The sequence below is a fragment of the Ochlerotatus camptorhynchus genome, unplaced genomic scaffold (genome assembly GCF_037179485.1).
Source record: "Ochlerotatus camptorhynchus isolate MF236.1 unplaced genomic scaffold, CSIRO-AGI_Acam_v1.1 ptg000849l, whole genome shotgun sequence".
Taxonomy (NCBI): domain Eukaryota; kingdom Metazoa; phylum Arthropoda; class Insecta; order Diptera; family Culicidae; genus Ochlerotatus; species Ochlerotatus camptorhynchus.
The window spans coordinates 1,457-24,800 of NW_027041308.1; the positions used below are offsets into that span (position 1 = coordinate 1,457).

The 23,344-nt window shown below is 40.4% G+C and overlaps 1 protein-coding gene across 1 annotated transcript; it reads right to left on the reverse strand.

The window, feature by feature from the left end:
- Positions 1-352: 352 nt before the first annotated feature.
- On the reverse strand, positions 353-4,375 carry LOC135715317 (uncharacterized; the record flags this gene model as incomplete). The annotated part of the gene is made up of 2 exons (XM_065238631.1): positions 3,740-4,375; positions 353-1,846 (listed from the first exon to the last, which is right to left on the reverse strand). Coding segments are annotated over exons 1-2 (2,130 nt in total), but the record flags the coding sequence as incomplete, so codon positions are not given.
- Between the last annotated feature and the right edge of the window lie 18,969 nt (positions 4,376-23,344).

Below are 23,344 nucleotides of genomic sequence, written 5' to 3' on the forward strand. Positions count from 1 at the left end.
CGAAAACGTGAACGTCCACACTCTCCAAACTGCTCGGCTCATAACCAGGAAAGTAGCACCGAGAGATTGTCACTGTGTTGATTTTATGAAGTATGTTCACCCACCGTTGCCAACGATCGTAGATCTGTTCAGGAATCTGCTCATCCCAACTCGTTTTGGTTCTCCAAATATCCTGGACAATACACTTTCCATGTACAACGAACGCCGCTACCAATCCGAGTGGGTCAAAAATACTCATGACTACACGGAGAGTTTCTCGCTTCGTTGGAATCCTCGTACCATCTAGCAACGGTAGAATTTCGTTCCGGAAGTTGATGTTGAAAGAAAAAAGGTCTTGTTCCGGCAGCCATACCATTCCGAGGATTCTTTCGGAATTTGTGGTCTTGTCGGCTATAAAGTTTTTAGAGTTCTGAGGAATTGGATCCCCTATCTGCTGAACGACATCTTTCGAATTGGATAACCACTTGCGAATATCAAATCCGGCTTTCGCATGAACGGCTTTTACCTCTTTTATCAGCTGAACCGCTTCTTCCTCGGTATCCACGCTGTCGAGGTAGTCGTCCACATAGTGGTTCTCCTGAATAGCAACAGCAGCTCTGGGGTACTGCATTTTCCACTCTTCAGCGTTTAAGTTTTTTACGTATTGAGCGGAGCATGGAGAGCAAGTTGCTCCGAATATTGCCACGTCCATCACGTAAACTTCCACCTGCTCTCCTGGTTCGTTACGGAATACGAATCGTAGAGACTGTCGATCTCGGGAACGCATTAGCATCTGCATGAACATTTCCCGTATGTCTCCCGATATTGCTACCTCTCGTTGACGGAAACGATACAAAACGGACAGAAGTGGTGTCAAAAGGTCTGGCCCCGTTAACAGCATAGAATTCAGTGAAACTCCTTCGACCTTTGCCGCTGCGTCCCATACGATGCGAATTTTCCCTGGTTTATTCGGGTTTAAAATTACACCCAATGGTAGATACCAAGTCCTCCTAGGATCACTATTGACCGCCTCCTCTTCCGTCAATTTGTGTGCGTATCCTTTCGCTTGAAAGTCCATGATCTGCTGCTTAACGTTGTCGTACACCTCCGGCATCTTCGACAGCTTCTTCTCCAGGCATTTCATACGTTGCTCGGCCATAGACCGACTATCAGGAAACTCTATGTAATCGTACTTCCATAAGAGGCCCGTTTCGAACCTTCCTGATGGTGTGCGAACTGTTGTTTCCTTGAGAATTTGACGAGCTCGTTGATTGTCTTCTGATTCGATTGCAGGTACTGCCGATATTCCAATGCTTTCCACGTTGAAGAACCCCTTGACCAAATCGTGAAGTTCTTGATCTGGAGATCGCGCACAGATATGAAGATGACGATACTCTTGGGGTACGTCTGGACCTTCAACATTACCGTACAGCGTCCAGCCAAGTTTGGTTTTTGCAGCAACTGGTTCGTACACTTTTCTATCCCTCTTTTTAAGCGTAACGATCAACTGCGCGTTATCTACGCCTAAGAGAATACGGGGAACTGCATTCGTATAGCTTGCCACAGGAAGTCCCCGTAGATACGTGAACCTTTGTGCAATCTGCTCAAACTGTAACGTTTGCGGTGGTAGATCGAGGTTGTCGACTGTTCGCACGCCGTCAAGGGCATACACTTTTCCACCATCAACTCCTGAAATGCCTATGCGAATTAGTTGAGATTCTGTTTCCGTTCTTCTGATGCTACCGGTCCATTGTAGACAAAGTGGTTCTACCTTGCCTTTAACTCCGAGCTCCTCCGCTAGCTCCTTCTCGACCAACGTGAATGACGAACCATCATCGAGGAACGCCAGGGTCTCCACTGACGCTTGCTTCCCGTGTATAATAACGGGTACAACACGAAACAGGGTTTGACGTGGCAGTTGTCGATGAACGTTCACTGTTCCAGAGGTTGTAGGCTGGTCTTCGGTTTTCACTTCGGGTTTACCAGGATGTAGCAGCTTATGATGACGTACTTCGCATCCGTTTGTTCCACAAGCTGGAGCTTTACACGGCCACTTGCCATGTGCAGTAAGGCAACGCCTACACAGATTTAGCTGTTGCACCGTTTTCCATCGATTATCCAGATCCAAACCCCTGAAGCTAAAGCAGTCTCTTATTCTATGTCCTATCTTCTTGCACATCAAGCAGGGCTTAGGAGCATCCACACTCTTTTTCGGTTCTCTTCTTTCGGATTTGTGTTCGTCCTCCACAGAATGAGCATTTAAATACCCCTTTTCCTTGCCTCGAGGTTTTTCTGGTTTCTTCAAAACCTCCGTGCACAGAGTGACGTTGCTCGCAGCCGATACCAACGTTGACATGTAATCGCCAAAGGCACGGATGTCCACCATTGGCAGCTGACGCTGGTACAAAGCCCAATCCAATTTTACTCCCGCTGGAAGCTTATCCACCAACTCTTGCAACAAGTTTGGATTTGATAAGTGAGCCTCCATACCTAATGACTGCAAATGACTGCATAGATTCTGTACCACCAGACCAAAGTTGATCAAACTTTCTAACCTATCTGCCCTCGGTGCTGGGGTTGAGTGCACCTTGCTAAGCAAACATTTCACTATTAACTCCGGCCGACCGAAAAGTGTCTGCAATGTTCCTAGAATCTGTGGAACGGAAGACGGGTGAAGGAGATGACATCGTACAGCTTCCCTAGCGGTTCCCTTTAAGCAGCGTTGAAGCCTCATAAGGTTTTCTGCATCAGTATAACCACACATGCTAGTAGAGTTATCGTAACTGCTAGCAAACAAAGGCCAATCAGCTGGGTCACCTGAGAACTCTGGTAATTCTCTTGGAACGACGTGTCTAGCGGCGATTTGCTGAGCAGTTGGTCCAGCTGCCAATACTGGTTGTGCTGTACCTTGCGAAACCATCGGAGTAACTATCGGTTGAGAATAGCTTGGGACAGTTTGAACAAACGGAGGTGGAGGGAACCCAGGAACCACTGGGACAGTGACCGAATTTCCCAAAGGCATTGTGCTAGTTACACGCGATTGCAGCAGAGGATGGACGAACTTTCCCGATGCAGAAACAGGATTTGATATACCAGCTGCAGCAGTTACCGAGCAATAGCTCGTACCACTTTGACTGAAGGTCACCACAGGGACATTGTGTTGAGACCTACCTTGGAACGGTATTATACTTCCAAGAGCAGTTACCGTGGGACCACACACGCTCGGGCCAGAGTAGTTAGTTCCATGGGTAGGTTGCGTTCCTCGCTTAGACTCATCTTGATGAAGCAAACGGTACAGTTGTTGCTGAAGATCATGTATCTGCCGATGAAGCATATTCGTTTCGGTAGTAGTAGTCGTAGGGTGCAACATATTAACACCTGTCAAATGTAGCATCTCTTGTTGTCTGCTGGTAAGCGGAGAAATATTCAGAGCTGCCGTCGTTGATACCGGAGTGCTTATTCCATGAATTGTATGTTGCTTGAACGGATCTGGATCAGACAGAATCGGATATTGCGAGACCTGCCCTTGCTGAGTTGTTTGCGGTTTATTAGCAGAGGTTGTCGTTAGAAACTGGAGAGGCAAACTAATTCCAGGAGTAAAGTTGGGTAAAGGCTGTCCCCTGAACGGAAATAATGGATTCCAAGGTACTGAAGTTACTGTGGTTGGCATTATTCCTTCAAGATCTTTGGTAACACTGACTGGTGTAGAAGTGACACCAGTAACCTGGTTATTTGCAGATGTCCGATTGGGAAACTTTACATTGTTCGACGTGGAATCGGTGGGGAGATTGTTTGTCCCATTACCGGTGGCCAGGGCCGAATCGTGGTGTTTCCTAACCCAATCCTGGACTGTGCTCCTAACGCTATGGATACTTCGGTGACTCTGTACACATCTGTCGTCGTCGTCCTCCTCTGCGGTGGCTTGAAGAATGTTATACTTCTTCTTTATGTACTGCATCTGTAACTCCTGCATCCTGAGCCGTGCCTGTTCCTTCCTTTCTTTCTCCTGTTCCATCGCTTTCTTCTGTAATGCAGCTTCTTCATCCTGCTGTTGCGTCAGTAGCTGCTCCTCCAGAGCTTTTTCCTCGGCAAGTCTTCGTAGTTCCAACTCTTGACGAGCAAGTCGTGCACTCGAAGAAGTAGATCTGCTGGATTTCGAACTTAATGGAGCTGGTCGGGGTGCACACTTAGTACAAGAAAAGCTCCTATCCTTGATACTCTCATCCACTTTAGCGCAGATGAAATGGTACCATTGTTCACAAGAATCGCACTGTACCATCCATTTGTCTGCCACATCCGGCTGATTACATGCGGGACATTGACCGAACACTGCACTTTCCTCTTCCGACAGCATGCGTACTACGCTGAGCCGATTATTTTTTCTCGATCCCGACATTCTTCTCGTTCCCAGTGCACTGGTGGAAGAAAGACGCCTTCCGAATTGAGGTTAAACAATCTTAAAGAATGTTGCGGCACACGACAATCATAGACCTTCGGACGTCTTTTTAGCAAACCCAGTTTGTTTTGTGGGAATATGCTTTAAGCTATAAATTTTATTTTAATTAGTTTTAAGTGTAAAGTAGAATATATAGAAATCTTACATTGTTTAGTCCAATTTTAATTTGTTTATCGTGTTGCAACTTCTTGTATATATCCTCGATTATTGTCTATTAATTTAACACAATATTTAGTTCCATGTATGTAATTCAATTTCGTATACTTACAATTGTGTGTAGTTCAAATCTTAGTTTAATGTAATTTGTTTTATTAATCACTGACTACAAACTTTTCCAAAAATATACTTCTTTTTCATCTTTCTTTTAACCTACCATCTACCAATGACATTCCAACGCTGTCAACTTGACGTTCAATAGCTTCCCCATGGAAACTGTAGTGAACGTTTGCAGACAGTTCAGACGGGCAGCTTGCCAAGGTTGTTATGATTCGCGAGGTGTTCGCTTTCGCCAACACAAGTTATAAAAAATGCGCTGTAGTCCCCTACCACCACAAGATAACAGCAGAACCAGCTTTTCATGCTGCGTCTCAACATTCCGCAACTCCAATGCCAATTCGAAAGATCTTTGCCACTCCTCCCACTCCTGTCTCAAATTTTGCGTGTCGACTGCATCATTGAAGGGTTCTAGCGAAAATCTTTTACCTTCGAAACTCATCTGAAACAATATTTAAATTTGATTAGATAATTCGATCCACAGTGGTACTCTAGGATTGTTCATACAGTATAAAAGAATGTCCCGAAAATTCCTCAAATGTACTTTGCATCAGTTCAAATTAATTTGTTTTCACTTCTTTTTAGAGCAAACAATAACTTGTTTTTTTTTTACTCTGAAGGCAATCGTATTGAGTTTCTGCGCAAGATTTTACTAACACTGAAACGACCTAAATGATGTACGCTTATGATAATGTTTGTGAAACGATTTGTAGCTACCGTGCTTCACTACCTGTCAACACTATCACTCTAAAACTTTTACATTATTTAGCTCTTCCTTTTATTTACATGCCCTCACTACTTTCACTGTTGATACAAGGAGAGAGAAAAAAAAATAGTATGAAAACTCATTTCTTTGCTATCCCGGCTGTGAACGAAAATCAAAACAAGACCAAAACAAAGGGTTGTATTTTAGTAGTATGAGAACACTTTTTATAGCTTCTCTCTCTTTAATGCAATGACAGATATCATTGTATTGGTGCGTTTCAGTTCAAAACTTGACTCGTTTCTCGCTCTTGAGTACATTGACTGGTCTTGCGTTGTGTATGTGCGCTTCGGCTTGAAACCGGACTCGCTTCATGCTCTTCAGTACAATGACTGGACTAGCAGTATTGGTGCGCTTCGATCGTAGACCGGACTCGCTTTTCCGTTTTTTCCATTTTTTTTTTGTGGCTCTTCAGTACACAGACTGGACTAGCATAGGCTTCGGCTCGAGACCGGACTCCTTTTTTTTGTTTAGGTTCATCTCACCCACATGGAATCATCGTTTGTAACACGATGATGTATTTCAACTCTCCACAAAGTATTAAAGCAACGCAACCCTTTCAAAAATTTGGAGCAGGTCCTTTTATACAATCCGTCGATCTCACAGACACACTATCTTATTTTTAAAAAATGAAAAACCCACACAAAAAAAAAACTTGTTCCCGTTTATCTTTTCTGGTAAGGTAAAAATAAATCTCTTTTCCATAAATAATCCTACCGACAGTGCGCCAAAATGTAGAATCTTACCTCTATAACATGGGTTATGATATTTTAATAAGAAACACGTTCCTTTTATGTTTGGTTTATTTCCACAACACTTGTATTTCACAACCAACCACTTGTACCGTCCAATCCTTAATCCCCTAGCTAGATGAAACTCCTACCTACAACCCCGCATTCTATCTCTCTCTACATCTTGCTTGCTCTCTCAAATCATATCCAAGCTTCTGAACACTCTAATCCTAAACTCTACACCCGGTATAAGTTTAAGCTGGCTGCGGTGGCTCTTCTTTTCCTTCTATCCCTGAATAGATAGTGCGAATAAGGGTGTATATGTAATGTTTTGCTGTACCTGTTGTGGACATTAGTACATCCTTTTCCTTACACTTGTTGAGGATGCCTTGTCTTGTCTCAAAATTTATCCTCTTTATGGGCGACGTGCCTAACGAGGCAATACATAATGCTCTATGTAGAATGATTGTCATCCTAAATTGAAATGCATATGGTATTGGTTCAGCCCCATAACGCAAATCATCCAAAACTATGATGAAAATAACTCTATCGAACGTCATTTGCTAATCTGAGCTGACAAACGAGGTGGAAACGTAGTCATCGCTTTCAGAGGTGGTACAAACATTGGTATAGAGTGGAAACCAAAGATTGTCTAGTTCGTGGACAGGAAGTTTCTTCTACCAACAAATGAGTTTTGTATCCATAATGGAATGGTTGTTCATGGCGGCTATTCAATATGGAAGTGTAAATAACCGAATTATAAATCTATTTTAAAGCATTTGCAAGTCATGCTGTTCTTGGTATTTTTTCCTCTGAGTGTCTTTTCAAATAAATATCATCCTTTATTAGGATAATAGTCATATGGATGCTCATCAGCTGATGACGAATTCAGCCATAAGGCAATCATCAGAAATCAGAAAGCATATTGTTAAAGCAGTGCTGGAAAGTATCAGTATCAGCTCACATATTTTCAATATCAATGTCTCTCGTCTCAATGTCTCTCGTCACAATGTCAGTGCACAACTGACACTGACATCGTTATTGAGCCTACTGTGTTCTGTGTTCCATTTGGTAAATTTTTACTTAAATTTGATACGTCGAAAATAAATTATAATGTTAGAAAATCCCTCTGTTGTTGATCTTCCGATTTTCGAGAAGATGTATGTCAAAATTAATTCCTGGTCTGTCAAATATAAGTCTGGTACAATAGCAGGCTTATTTGAAAATTTTCCATCTGTCAAATTTAAGTGAAAATTCACCAAATGGAACACAACCTTAAGGTTCCATAACATTTTTTTCTCAAATACGCCAGCTAATCATCGGTACTATTAAAAGAATGCAACGGATGTACAAAATAGTTAATTTATTGAGATAAACGTAAGACTTTCAACTTTTACCTACTGATATTCGTACGGATTGTAATGTCAATGCCGTACCGCCTGATATAATGCTTGCTACGAATATCAGTGTGGGAAGAGAAATTCAGTACTGGAGTAATATGTAAAGTCTTTAGACATTGTTAACTGCACACAGCACTGTGTTAAAAGGTTCTAGCTAAAGAGTCTGAATTTATAAAGATACGACATCTTATCCATTTGACAGGTCTTCTGCTCGATTGGAATAACTTTTCCTATGACTTTGAAAGATAATCGCTTGTTCCAATTTTGACAAGTCGTCTCTTTATAAATGCAGGCTCTTTAGTTCTAGCAATGCAATAATCATTCGAAGTATTGCGGATTTTTTCGTTAAGTGTAGCTGTACACGCTATTTCAAAACTACCTAAATGTGGGTAGAATCCAACCAGATCCTTCAAAACTGAACCTACCCAAAAATGGGTAAACTGTGTTGGGAGTGACAAGTTGACAACAAATGGCAACATCGACATGAATCCGATCGACTTTGTTCATTTGTCAACTTGTCATTCCCAACATAGTTTACCCATTTTTGGGTAGGTTCAGTTTTGACCGATCTGGGTAGATTCTACCAAAATTTGGGTAGTTTTGAAAAAGCGTGTAAGATGTGACAGCATCAACTCGGCATTACACGGTAGCCGCAAAATACCCAATAATGACTACAAAGTAAGGATTTTCGAGGGAAACTGGGACTACCCATTAAATGAGTAAAATTTTACCCATTTATGAGTAATTACAACTACAAAAACAATTTGTAAGTATTCATTTTTGAGTAACAAATACTCATAAATGGGTAATATTTTTACTCATTAAATGGGTAGTCCCAGTCTCCCTCGAAAATGCTTACTGTGTAGTCATTATTGGGTATTTTGCGGTTACCGTGTACAGAAAGCTTACAAGCAACCAAAGTTCTCTGACTCCTAAGCCTCAAGTACTTGGTTTACATGTTATTTTGCGATAAACTATTCACATATTTGATCACAATATAATTGAAGTGTTTTGAGTTTTATCCCACCATAAATAAAAAGTGTTTTCACTAGGGGCATCCCACTCTAAACTTTTTATTTCTCACGATGTACTTATAAAGTTCTAACTGGTATCTTAGATACCTACAAATACTTAAAAATACTTAAGAAATACTTATTACTAGATTGCTTCCCTGGTTGTTAGACAAATTTCTGTTGTTTGTTTACTCAATGTTGTCAAGGATTTTATGTGTTATGTTGGATTGTGTGCATTGCGAGCGTTAAAGTATTTAGTGAATAGATCATGCAAAAGAAGAGATTTACAAGTTCAGAAGAATGGTCAATTATGGTCTTTAGTTTATGTGTCTTTTCTTATCTCTCTTATTTAAGTAGCAGCAAACACACTTTCAGCAAACACACTTTTTCTGAACAAGTTTCATTATAATATTCACTCCTATTCCCTATTTGGATCGAAACGTTTTTGTTATAAGTATTTTTGAAAATATGTTTCGAACAAAATAAGGGTAGGTAATACATAAATAGATAGAAATAGATAAGTGATAAATTTGAATCCATTGAGCAAATTCAGTATTTGGCAAACATGTGAATGAAGACAGTGAGTCAAATGTAAACCATGCCTTTTTTAATATTTGTATGTTTTTTTTTTATTTTTCAAAGCTCATTTGAATTAGTTTTACAAAGTTGAAGTTCAATTTTAGATTAACAGAGTTTTCTTAAACCATTTGGGGGTTCTTACCATTAGTCAGCTATGCCTGGACACCGAATTCGCTGATCGGAAAACGGCTTGGGGGGATGAAAGTATATAGTCTAAAGTACAAAAAAACGTGAAAAAAAAAATTTGATTTTTTGAAAAAAAAGATCGGGAATACCCCCTTAATGGATATATTACTTACCGTACAGGAAACTAACTCTTCGGTAGACATTTTGCAAAATTCACGCGTAATGTTTGACAACGAAATAAATAAAAACAATTACACTAGAAACCGATGTTATGGCCTAGACTTACTATGATCAAAATAACGTCAAGATAAAAATATTGGAAAATACTTTAAAATACTTAAGAGAGATGTAACAATACTTAATGAGTATTGAAACTAAAGTTTAGAGTGGGATGCCCCTAGTGTTTTCATATAGTTTTGCAGGCCTATGAAACTTTTAAACGAATGTTTAAAATCCTGTAGGAACGATTCGAAGGCAATTTTAAGTATCCATTTAATTTTGAACTGGTTAAAACAATCATTCAAATCATTTTAAATATTTACAAGCTGAGTGTGCCCGGGATTCAATATTAGCTTGAATTTATGCACCAAATTAAAAAAGCATTCTATATTGTACGTAGCCTCCTCCTCTTATCTAAGGGGCTACCCTCTATGACCTCCACATGCCAAATTTGGTTCCATTTGCTTGATTAGTTCTCGAGTTATGCAGAAATTTCAGTTTCATTTGTATGGGAGCCCCCCCTTAAAGAGGAGGAGGGGTCTCGAACCATCATAAGAACCTTTCTCTTTGGCGACGAAATTAAAATTGTTTGCAGCATACCATTCTAGTACCTCCTTAGAGCAGTGGCAACTGGCTAAAGGGTGATACGGTCAAAATTTGGTCAATATCAACTTGACGTATTTCTTTCAATTTTGCATTTAAAAAACCTGAACACCCCTCATTTTGAAGGTGTGTGTGTGTAGAATGTTGCTGCTATTTTGATTTTGGAATTCACTCTTCAGTTGTCAAAATGCCGTCCAAGCAAGAAGAGCAGCGTATCAAAATTTTGCTCGCGCATCGCGAAAATCCGAGCTACTCGCACGCAAAGTTGGCAAAATCGCTAAAAGTTGCCAAATCAACCGTTACAAATGTAATTAAAGTGTTTGGGGAACGTTTGTCGACAGCCAGGAAGTCTGGATCGGGGGGAAATCGAAAACCGGAAGCCGCTGAGACGACAAAGAGAGTTGCCGGTAGTTTCAAGCGAAACCCTAACCTCTCTCTCCGAGATGCCGCAAATAAGCTGGGTGTATCGTCTACAACCGTGCATCGAGCCAAAAAACGAGCCGGACTATCGACTTACAAGAAGGTAGTGACTCCAAATCGCGATGATAAACAAAATACGACGGCCAAAGCGCGATCCCGGAGGCTGTACACGACGATGCTGACGAAGTTTGACTGCGTGGTAATGAACGACGAAACCTACGTCAAAGCCGACTACAAGCAGCCTCCGGGACAGGAGTTTTATACGGCAAAAGGAAGGGGAAAGGTAGCAGATGTTTTCAAGCACATGAAACTGTCAAAGTTCGCAAAGAAATATCTGGTTTGGCAAGCCATCTGTACCTGTGGCTTGAAAAGCAGCATTTTCATAGCTTCCGGGTCTGTCAACCAAGAAATTTACGTGAAAGAGTGTTTGAATAAACGTCTGCTGCCTTTCCTGAAGAAACACGGTTGTTCCGTACTGTTTTGGCCGGATTTGGCATCTTGCCATTACGGTAAAAAGACCATGGAGTGGTACGCCGCCAACAACGTGCATGTGGTTCCCAAGGACAAGAACCCTCCCAACACGCCAGAGCTCCGCCCAATTGAGAAATACTGGGCTATTGTCAAGCGGAACCTAAAGAAGACCAAAAAAACTGCTAAGGGCGAGCAGCAGTTCAAGGCAAACTGGCTTTCTACGGCGAAGAAGGTGGACAAGGTGGCTGTACAAAATCTGATGGCAGGGGTCAAGCGTAAGGCCCGGCAATTCGGATTTGGAAAAGCGGAAGCCTAACTGAATATTTTTCCTGAATTTTATACTAATTGAACTTGAAAAAGAAATTTAATTTGATTTTTTAAATAAACGATTTCACCGATTTACACGCGTTTTCCCTTGACCAAATTTTGACCGTATCACCCTTTAGATCCAGCCAAAACATAACGTTGGTCTTGTGTTGCCGAATGAAGGGTAAAATCTGCTTTTTCAGACACTCTTTAATGTAAACCTTCGAAGTCATTGTGTGAGATGTGATGAAAACCTTGGTTTTAAGGCCACAACTGCAGATTCCTTGCCAAATCATTAGTTTCCGAGCAATCTTATCAGCAAAAACAAATTTATACCTGGAAGGGACATCCCCACGATCAGTTGCCAAGTAAAATTTTTGTCCGGGGATTTGTTTATAATTCGTAAAGTAATCGTGCTCGCTTTTTGGCCACTAAATTTTGTTTCAGGGAGCGATTCGGATGTTTACTGGCACAAAAAGACTTATATCCTTCTCTTGAAAGGATGTTACGCACGGTGGAAAAGTTGGAATCGTATTTCTTTGCCAAATCACGTATGGAGACACCTGGGTTGCTTTTCACGTACCTCAACACCTTTCTCCTCAGCTCTTTGTCCCTAGTGCCACTTTTATGATAGATGCGCTGTGCTCTATCCACACTCAGAGTATCCTTGTAACGTTTGATTACAAGACTCACCGTTGACGTTGGGAAATTTATCACTTTTGCTATTTTTGAGGCAGACCACGAAGGGTTCTCTAGATGTTTGTGCACAATTAATTTTCTTTTCTCAAGTTCCATGATCCGTAATTTCGGGATGCGTCGACCAATCGAGAAAAACTTTTCACCAATTTCTTCGTCAATGAAACATCAACAAATGCCTGTCAAACGTTTTTTGTTCCAACCAGTGCTGCAAAATCTCGACAGTACACGGTGATATTGACAATTCTGCTTTGGTCACTCATTTGAGCAAACAGTCATAGTCAAGGCAAACCATGTCAATTGTCAATGACAATGGTGTCAGTGACGAACATGTGCAGATTTGTTTATTAGCTGAATTTGTAACGAAATTAAATGACTTGAGCAAAACAATTACATGGATCCATTTAAGTGAACAAGTATCTATGTCCTGAGCTACTTGGATAACAATAATGTGACACAGAATGTACTAAATTACACTTTTTGTTACCATGTGAATCTTTGTCATTGACGAAAAAATGAATGAGATTTTGACGAAGGTTTTTTTGAGGATCAAGTCTGTCAGTGACTATGTGACGAACAATTTTGTCAATATCGCGCGAAAGTCTGTCAATGACAATGACAAATCTCAGCACTGGTTCCAACCACCAGGGGCGCGGTGGTGTATTAAACCGTGCGTCCAGATTTACTTTGAATCGAGCTTTATAGATTTTGTTTGTTAAACTGTTCATGTGTAAATTATTTTCTTATTAAATTAAAATTTTCCTTGTTATAGACTTAAGGTAATTTTTACAGTTCGAGATTTCAAAAGTTTTCAATTTCAAAATCAGATTTTGAGTAACAAAATCAGACAAATTTACAAATATATTTATACTGAAGGCTATTAAGCTGAAATCCGGCAAGTAAAATATTGATCTAAGCAATTTTGTAAGATATCTAGAACCTGAAATAGTAACTGATCACATCCGTAGTAAGGGAAATGTTTGCTTCGGCAATACCTTAACCTATTATCGTCTGGGAGGTAAACAACGTCCTTGAGGGCTCAATTGTGGTATGTGGATACATTGTGTTTGAGAGCATCCATTGGCCAAATTTAAGTGCTCTAAGACTTTGTTTACCTCCTGCCGATAATAGGTTAAGGTATTGACGAAGCCAACATTTTCCCTATATTGAGACTTCAGGGAATGTTTAAAATTCAGGGAATATAATAAATAAGCTAAAAATTTAAGTCTCAACAAATTTCAAAACTTTTAAAACATCCAAAGATATGAACAAAAAGCACTACATTTCAAACTTGAATCATTTTTAAAATTAGAAAAAAAAAAAATAATTATGAGACTTTGTCAAGAATTTTGAACAAAATTAAAAGTAGTAGTGCCCCCTGCTCCCCTCTGGCTACGCCTATGGTAGCTTAGAAAACCTCTGCTCTTCTTTCAGTTATAGTCTTCCCCTGAAACAAACTAATCCAATATGGGCCTCTTTAAACACTTGTGCCAAAAACAAACCACGCATTATGATGTTATTGGAGCGAAAATATTAATTAAAACCCATCTATCACAGCAACCCATGGCAATCTTTTTTTTTAATTAATCAAACCGAACATTTCAAGGCAAGCTACGATAGATGGGTGGACTCAGCGCAGTTATATCCATGGCAGCAATGGCCTCACCTCTCAAAGCAATCCAAGATTCCCGCGCGTGGTGTGTTGGTTATGGTAGCCATAAACCTAACCTAACAGCTGATATAGTTAAAACTAACTTCATTATTGCCTTAGGGCAGCGATTTATTTTTAATAAAAGTGTAAAAATGGCACACGTGTGATCTGCAGCTGCTGCTGTTTGCGTTCTTCCTGTGGGCAGTCCGAGAAAGGTATCAGCAATTGTCCTACAATCACGAATTCACCAGGAAAGTGCTTGCTTTAAAAAAGGGAGAAGGTGGGTGGCTGGGCGGTTTGGTCGGCAGTAAAGATGGGAAAATAGTGTTGCCAATTAAATGTGCACCTCTAGGATATTACTTTACCCCATCTAGTAGAGGGGGAAAATGAATTGAAAGAGAAGGAGATGTTTTACAAGGCATCAACAGCAACCTAAGGTGAGATGAGTCCGGTGAGGTTCATCGTTGTTGTAATTCAAACAAGCAAAACAGCGCGAACAGGTTAACAACATAATTGAGCTGAACAAAGAGTGAAAAATAGTGGGCTGGAAATTGGCAGATAAACCAACCGCGATGGTCTCCGGCTCCGGAATGGGGAAGGAACTAAATTAGACCGGGACTCGAGGGAAGGTGCATTATTGGATCAATTATACTCGCCAGTGTTTGTGTCCGATTCAAATGTAGGTTGACGCAGTAATGTTATGCCCCGATGCCACTCGCGGGTAATATTTTTAATGAAAAGTGTTGTAAATTTAATTAACTTTTGCAAATGTTTGGAGCTCCGAAAAGTACTGTTAACCGACTGAAACTAATAGATGGGACTTGACAATCGAGCTTCTAAAGGTCGGCGCACAATAGATACGTTTTCAGGTTTTTTGACAGTTAGCCCATGCATTATCTGTCAAAAAACCCGAAAACGTATCTATTGTGCGCCGGCCTTAATTCTTCTTAGGCTCTGAACCATTTGGTGGATTATTTTAACTTTTGGTTAAAATTTGACAGATGGAAAGTTATCGATTAACCCTGCTATCCGAGCGTGGTTATTTCTGACAGACAAGAAGTTAAATTTTGACGACCGTGGCTCGAAAACCGGTCGATCGATAGCACGGGGATTTTTGAACATAAGAAATAACTTTCGAAATGTCACTTTTAACTACGAGTTAAATTTAACCCGGCAAATGGTTCACAGCCTTAATGGTTTTGATGAATGCCCTTCGGAAATTTGAGCGTGGTGTTTGTCGGAGTTGACCAAATGTTTTTTACATTTAAATTTTTTGTTTGATTCGGAGTTTCTACCGCAGTTTAGCATCTTGCATATAATTTTTGCTCAACACAATAAAATCAACCGTAAACAAACAACAATATCCCCCAACCTTCATGTTCAGGCAAGTATGCTTCCAGTAGCAACAGGTATTTGTTTGATCAGTTTTCGAGTTCCAGTGTTACGCCTCTAGATACCAAATCCTTCACCGACTTCCTCCTGTTGAGCAGCATTTCTGTTGCCAACGGCATTAAACAACCACTGTACAGCATGAGTCACCAAACTTCACGCCCGGGTCACACTATGGACTGCATTTTGCAAGCCCCTGGTTCTCCTAGTCCAGTCTCGCTGATTCCTGCCAGCGCTCATCACAGTCGTCCCGGTCCTGTGACTAGATGTGGATCAGGGGTCTTCCAGCTAGCTTCAACAGGCAAGTACAAATGTGATCAAGACAATTCTTCGCCTGATATGCCTTCAAGTTACAGCACGTCTTGCATTTCCAATGTTGCTTATTTCAATCCTGAACATCACGGTCTGCAGTCCACCGATGACGGCTTCCTTTATAACACCGATTCTGAACATACTGTACCGAATCGTAGCTGCCACTTTTCTGAAACTGCCAGCCCAGAACGCATTGCCTACCGCCCCATGGAAGCCCCTAAGCCTCTCAACGCAGTCGTTTGTACTGATTCCTGAGATCGTAGTCGTTCTGGCCCTGTGGTTGAGAACGGTGAAGGCGTCTTCCAACCTTTGATTTCAGGCAAGTATGCGTTTATTGAAACCAATTTCTCGCCTGATCAGCCTCCACGTTTCAGCGCAACGTCTTCTTCACCACCGACTGAACCTTGCCTTTCCGATTGCCAACCTATGTTATCCGATGGACTTGTGGTGTATTATCAAAATGTTCGTGGCTTGCGAACTAAAATTAACGACTTATTCTTGACTGCTGTTGAGTCCAACTACGATGCAATAGTTCTTACCGAGACCTGGCTAGATGATCGCATTCACTCAGCACAATTATTTGGCAGTAGGTTCTCAGTCTTTCGTAATGACCGTAACCGGATGAACAGTGCCAAATCACGCGGTGGTGGCGTCTTGATTGCGGTTTCCAACGACTGAACTGTTGCCTCGATCCTGCTCCGGTTAGTACTTCTCTTGAGCAGTTATGGGTGAAGATTACGACGTCACACAACATGATAAGCATCGGCGTTATGTACCTTCCTCCTGACCGTAAATCTAATTTGAGCTGCGTTGAGAACCATATCAGTTCCATTGGTGCTGTATTGTCCCGATTACATCACAACGATCTAGCTCTGCTATTTGGCGACTATAACCAGTCTGGGCTTGTTTGGAATATTTCCGCGAATGATCATCCAACCATTGACATTCTTCGGTCGCTGTGCTCTTTTGGATGGTTTTAGCATGCATGGTTTAATGCAAATTAATTCTGTACCAAACAGAAACTCTTGGCTGCTTGATCTTGTGTTGGTGAACGAAGCCGCCGCACTAGAGTGCAGTGTCGCTGAGGCATCCGAGCCTCTGATACATCTAGACGCCGATGATCCAGCGTTGGAAGCAGTCAACAATCGATCAGTTCCTGTTCTCTATGAAAACATCGTTGATGTACAAAGCCTGGACTTTCGTAGAACTGGCTACGTCGCATTGAATCACTCACTGGCCCAGGTAGATTGGCAGTCGCTTGACTTTTGTTCGTCCATTAACTATTTCGACGAAGTTGTTAGCCGATTAATAATGGATTGTGTGCCTCTGAGGAGACCTGCTCGAAAACCTGCATGGTCCAATGCTCGATTACAACACTTGAAGCGTGTGAGATCGAAGGCTCTTCGAAAATACAGCCAGTCCCGTAATCCATTCACCAAGCGATTATTTTCGTTAGCAAGTAATTGCTACCGAATGTACAACCGATTTCTATACAAGAAGTACTCAAGACGTATGCAGACCAATCTCCGGCGTAATCCTAAGCTATTCTGGACGTTTGTGAAGACAAAAAGGAAAGAGGATGGGCTACCGGTTGAGATTCATCTAAGCGATAAAAGAGCCAACACTTCTTTAGAGAAATGTAACCTCCTGGCTGAGCATTTCAAGAGTGTTTTCAACGATTCAACGGCTCAGAGATCAGAGATACTCCCAGTGACGCGTTCAGCTTTGATATTTTCACAGTCACATTGGACCTCGTCGACTCTGCCATCCAGAAGCTGAAATTCTCGAACGCTGTTGGGCCTGACGGCATTCCATCGTCCATACTCAAAAGATGCTCAACAGAGCTTTCCTCTCCTCCTTCAAAGCTGTTCAATATTTCGTTACAACAAGGTGTATTTCCCTCTCGTTGGAAATCTTCGTTCATGTTCCCGGTTTTCAAGAAAGGAGACAAACAAAAAGTGGAGAATTACCGAGGAATTACTTCAATTTGTGCCTACATAGAGAATACATTTCTCCTGACCAATATGGTTTCCACCCCAAACGTTCGGTCTCAACAAACCTCGCTCCTTTCATTTCCCTATGCCTACGGAATATGGAGGCAGGGGCACAGGTGGATCTCAAGGCTGCTTTCGACCGGCTTGATCATGCCATTCTAATTGCCAAACTCGAGAAGCTTGGTGTTTCTCATGGACTCACTCGTTGGTTTGAATCGTATCTTACCAATCGAGAGCTTTGTGTGAAAATCGGGTCTGATCAATCGGAATATTTTTCAAACAACTCAGGCGTTCCTCAAGGCAGCAATTTGGGACCGCTGCTATTCTCCATATTCATTAACGAAATCGGTTTGATAATTCCAACTAGCTGCCGGTTATTCTATGCAGACGATGTCAAGATGTACGTGGTTGTGCGATGCTTCACTGACTGCCTGCGGTTGCAGCACCTGATCGATAGTTTCGAAGAGTGGTGCTCTAGGAATTTTCTAACGTTGAGTGTTCAAAAATGCAATATCATCGCTTTCCATCGCAAGCTAAAACCTATTGCATTCAATAATACGATCGATAACCAACCTCTGCAGCGTGTGGACAACGTTCGCGATCTAGGAATTACACTTGATCCAGCTTTGACATTTAAGCTACATTACACGGATATCATAGCCAAAGCTAACAGGCAGCTCGGATTCATCTTTAAGATCTCTGATGAGTTTCGGGATCCTACCTGCCTGACAGCTCTATATTGTTCTCTAGTGCGATCGATCTTGGAATTTGGTGTAGTAGTATGGTGTCCGTATGAAACAGTTTGGATAGCGAGGATCGAGTCTGTTCAGAGGAAATTCGTTCGTTACGCTCTTCACCACCTTCCTTGGTACGATCCTACGAACCTTTCACCCTACGAAGATCGTTGCCAACTACTGGGAATTGAATCTCTTGAACGTAGGCGGAAGATTAACCAGGCAGTTTTTGCAGCAAAAGTGCTGATAAGCGAAATCCACTGCAAGACGCCGTTCGGGTCGCACGCACTTTTTTTTGCTCTCTGTTCGTGTTAATTCGGTGTGCTTTGGTTACCGGAGTGGTGTTATGCCCTGGAATCGGATGTGGATTGGTTGTGATTATAGAGGTCTGACATGAAGAATGTCCGTCGAGAGAGGGAGGGTTTGTTTTTGATGAAATTTGGTATGATGAGTGATGTGATGTCTGATGGTTGAAAAGGCAGATTGTTTTACGGAGCAATGTGAACGATTTCGGGGAAGAAAGGTGAAGACTTTTGAGGTGAGATGGAATTGTGGATTGCTGACGGAAATAGGATTTAGTTCGTTCTAGGCGGGATAAAGGAAGAATAACTTTAATGAGAAGCAGGGTGAAAAATTTAAAATGGCGGTATTTGTGCAAAATCTGTGAGAAAAAAAAAAACGGGGGCATACAAAAGTGTTAGTGAGTTTATTTGCGCGAGTGATAGTAAATGTAACAGGGGATTAGTTGAAAGCATACGAGCGGCAGTGAGATGCCATCGGGGAACAAAACGTACGTCTGAATTAGGTCGACACATACAGGAAAAGTGAGAAGTGTTGAATACTGTCTGCTCTAGAAGCAGAGAGAAAGAGGGGAGAATGAAAAATAAAATAATTAAAGTTGTTATTGGAGCTTAGGTAGCGAATGAGTTGGTAAACAGTGGTAGTAAGATGGGGTGAAGTTGAATAGGTGGTGGTTATTTTTAAACAGTGGTTTCGGTTTTTAGTTGAGTTGCTGTCTCCTTCTAGCTCATGCTGCCTTTGCTCAGTTGTAGTGGGAACTGGACCTGGGGTATAGAAGTGGTGGTGAACGATGTCGGACAGGAGGATGTAAGACAATTAGTATTAGTGTCTTTCTAATATCATCGCGGACGGTGTCGGCCGGTCCGATATGGAAAAAATGTGGTGGTGTTTGAGTAGTGTTGAGGAGCTATGTAGGATTAATCGGATGTGATAAGTTAGGATGCATGTGGTAGTGGGTTTATTATCGGAATGTAGGTGGCTGATGTCTGTATAGTAAAAGTTATAAAAGAAACATCATATTGAGTGATTAAAAGGCGAAATAATTATCAAGTGGTTTGCAATAAAAAGTTGATGAGAGAGGGAAGAGAACCATTGAGAAATAAAAAAATAAAAAAAAGAAGAAAAGAAGAGCAAGAAGATATATGTGTGATGAGTGAATGTCAATGGTGCATAAATGTAAGAAGTGAACTTAATATCGATACATCAAAGTGGTTTAAAAGCTAAGATTATAAGGAATATAATCATTGAATGAATGGATTGGAATGTATGAGTGCATACTTAATCAAGGTAAGAGATTTATATAAAAAAAATGTGCAGGTATATATATATATATATATATATATGGCGAATATACTAGATCATATCAAGAGAAATAAGTATGCATATATGAAAATGCGAGTATAAATGTGGGAAAATCAGTAGTAAGTAAAAGTAGTAATTCAATTTTAAATATATAAATTTACAAAATTTTAGTGAAGTTAACATTACAGATCTATAAATGAAGAACATAAGCTTTAAATGTCAAGCTAAAAAGTCTAAACATGAAATTTGAGAATTAGCACTGATTTTAAAGCAAAATAAAGCAAAGATTATGTCATTTGCACGCTTGCTTTTCTTCCTATATTCAATACTTTTGTCTATTTAAACTTAATTTCTATGAATGCGTATCGTTTGGAATCATTTGATTCGGATGAGACTCTTAACTTTTATTTGTTTACATTGTGTTTCAATCGGTATTCTTAAGAACTTCACAAAATAAGGTTTCAATATTTAAATTGAGCAGCTCGACTAGCCTGGTGGCTGCCGCTTTTGCTTACTGAGTAGAAGACCGTAGGGGATCCACGTTGTAAAGATTCCCTATTTTCAGCTTTTTTACAGGCTGGAGTTGTTGTTTGAACCATTTAGTTTATCAATTTAATTTATCTGTATAACAATTATTCACAAGCATTCTTCCAGGTCAATTCAAGAATAGTTTGATGATGATAAATCTTCCTAATATTCACATTACAGTTATGACCCGATCCTGTCAATCTCTCCGCGCATCAGACTGTTATTTTTCAATAATTCCACATAATTGTAATTTCATACCTTCCTCCTTCAAGATGAATGTTTAAGATACACATTCTTGCTAGCTGACAAAATGGGGTCATGGCTAAAATTTTTTTTTTCAGCCTTCATTCAGACTGGATTTAAATTATTTATGTTTTCTTCCAGCTCTTTGATGACGGAACATCATTAGATTTATACTGTAATGATTCACTCTTACAGCTTTCACCCTAGTTTTGTCTGTTGAGTTGATTTGATTGAATTGGTTTTCAGTTCTTTGGTGTTGGCAGTCGCGGGCGATCAATTTTGCTCATGCTCTAAGTTTATTTTCAGCATTTCAATGATGGAACTTCTTCAGATTTATATTATTATGGGGCTTATTACGGGTGTCACATCACGGTGAAAAGTTGTCACTTGTCGTCACGGTGAAGTGATTCCCATTTGATTTGTACGGTAATCACGGCTCTTATTCTGAGTATCACTTGCTTATCACCGTGTAGTGACACCCGAGATAAGACCCAATAATACACCATTTGGTTTTGGCTTCGGGCAAATCCAAGTATGTTGCATGATAACACTGATTCATTTAAAACCATGGTCGCATCACTTATCAAGGTGAATCCTGATCCAACGAACCCAACTTACTAACAAAATCTCCTTTTCTGTGTCTTTTGTTGGGGTGCAGAGGAAAACACGGCCCACAAACAACAAAGGTCACTCTAATATTCCTTCCCTACTCCCACCTGATTGCAAGGACGTAGCCGGCGCCGTTATTGATCTACAACATATAGAGTCACTGAAACTTGTACAATGAGAATGGACGGTCACTCCCAGCCCCATTCAGTTGATTCATTGTACAATTTCACTGATTCTGATCAATCACGGAGTAGCCAGCATTGATATGTGCAGTCAATCTAAGCTAAGCTAGCCATTGGTTATCTTATATGTATAGTGTTTATAGTACTACATATCTTTCATTATTGATTTTACATCATTTAATATTATTGTAAATTACATTTTATTATGCTTAATTCTTAATGTTAGCTATTATGAGCGGCTCCAGGGAAGCATAGTGCCAGCTTGAAAAGAAATCTGAATCAATCATTATCTGTTTTGTGAAAATCTTGTGTTTATTGTATCTTGTTACATGGCATTATAACGCATTTTCAATATTACATTACATTTAAATAAGTATTAACCCGGTTACACACATTTCAGGTCACCCAGGTCTTAAATAAGATGAGATCCGTTCCTTTTATCAACAGTTGTGATATTGCATCATATCGAAGACAACAAATCAAGAAGACTGGCAACTTTGTCAGAATCCAAGCGACAGATACAATGGCGCTGTGCTTGAGTGAAGGTGGAAATAGAAAAATGAGCAAATACACAAACCCTTCTTCTGAGGATGTAATCTTTGCTATCAAATTCGTTCGAAACATTTACCTTTGAGCGGCAGATGACGCGTTTGAACCTGCCTCATAGCGTTCGTATGAGAAAATGGAAGAGTTGCCAGTCTTCTTGATTTGTTGTCTTCGATCATATGCTGAAAATATATGAATTATCGCGTATTTCTGTTGTTCATTACATACCAGGTGAGGGTTTAATCATGTTTTGCCGTGGAGTGTTTTAGTTTTGAGATGCTCGATAACCTTAGAGGGATCGGTTTTGCTTAATGAGCAGAATATCATGGGTTTAATCCCAAGCTCTCCCACAACATAACACAACACAAACATATTAAGTATCATTCTAGCTAAAAATATTTATTTGCATAATATAACCTGGAAATTTCAGGGTTACATCTTACTTATTGGAAGCTGAGGAGACATAGAACTGCATCATATTGTATGTAAAATAATTATTATTTTCATTGCAGAATACCAGTTTTTTTGTATCCATATAAATGTATTTTCATTATTACGTATTTTAATGTTCTGATATATTTCATTTCTCCATTACACATTTTTACTATATACATAAATAAATACTGGGTTGGGAGGGAGCATCAGGGTATCATTTGACCTGGAACTGGACGATTGGAGTGGTATGACAACCGGAGTCTAGGAGGGAATAAACACTATCATTTTCTTTATCCTACCGATTCGATTGTGATGGTGTGAATTCTACTCCAACAGTTTCATGGAGAGTGACGCGCCCTTCTTAACAAACCATCCTGTAGGAAGCTTAATAAGTATTGCGAATTGCGTTATTCGATTTGTTGGATCGTATCGTTGGAAGGAGATTCTTAAATTCCCGTGGATTTCGCGTAAGTGCCTCTGCTTACGGGTCCACCCCACCGTTTTTGGCCCTTCATACAGCGATATTGTGAATTCAGATCGGTAGCTCAAATTGATCTTGCTATTAAGTGGAGCTGCATACAAGACAAGATCTTCGAAGGGATGGTGGCTACCTTACATACATACAAAAGTGCTGATAAGCGAAATCGACTCCCCCGGGATTTTGGCTGAACTCGAAATCTATGCACCTTGAGTTCTACGATCGAGAAGTTCCCTGCATCTCGGACCCCGTGCAGCTAATTACGGATTACATGATCCAATACGGTTCATGTCTGCCCGTTTCAATGAATTCTATGTTTTTTCGATTTCAACAGCACAGTGGAAACATTTCGTCAACGGATTCAAAGTAGTCTGCTGGATAGGTGACGATACGGTTTGCGCAAATATTTGCCAAATAGGCTTTTCCCCATCAATCTTCATTTAGACAACAAAAGTCCGATGAATAGATTAATAAATAAATAAATAAATAAATAAATAAATATACATCGCATGAAAAACGCAGTGCACTCAGGCTGTGCTCCATTTGGTGAATTTTCACTTAAATTTGACACTTCAAAAATAAATTAAGATGTTCGAAAATCCCTCT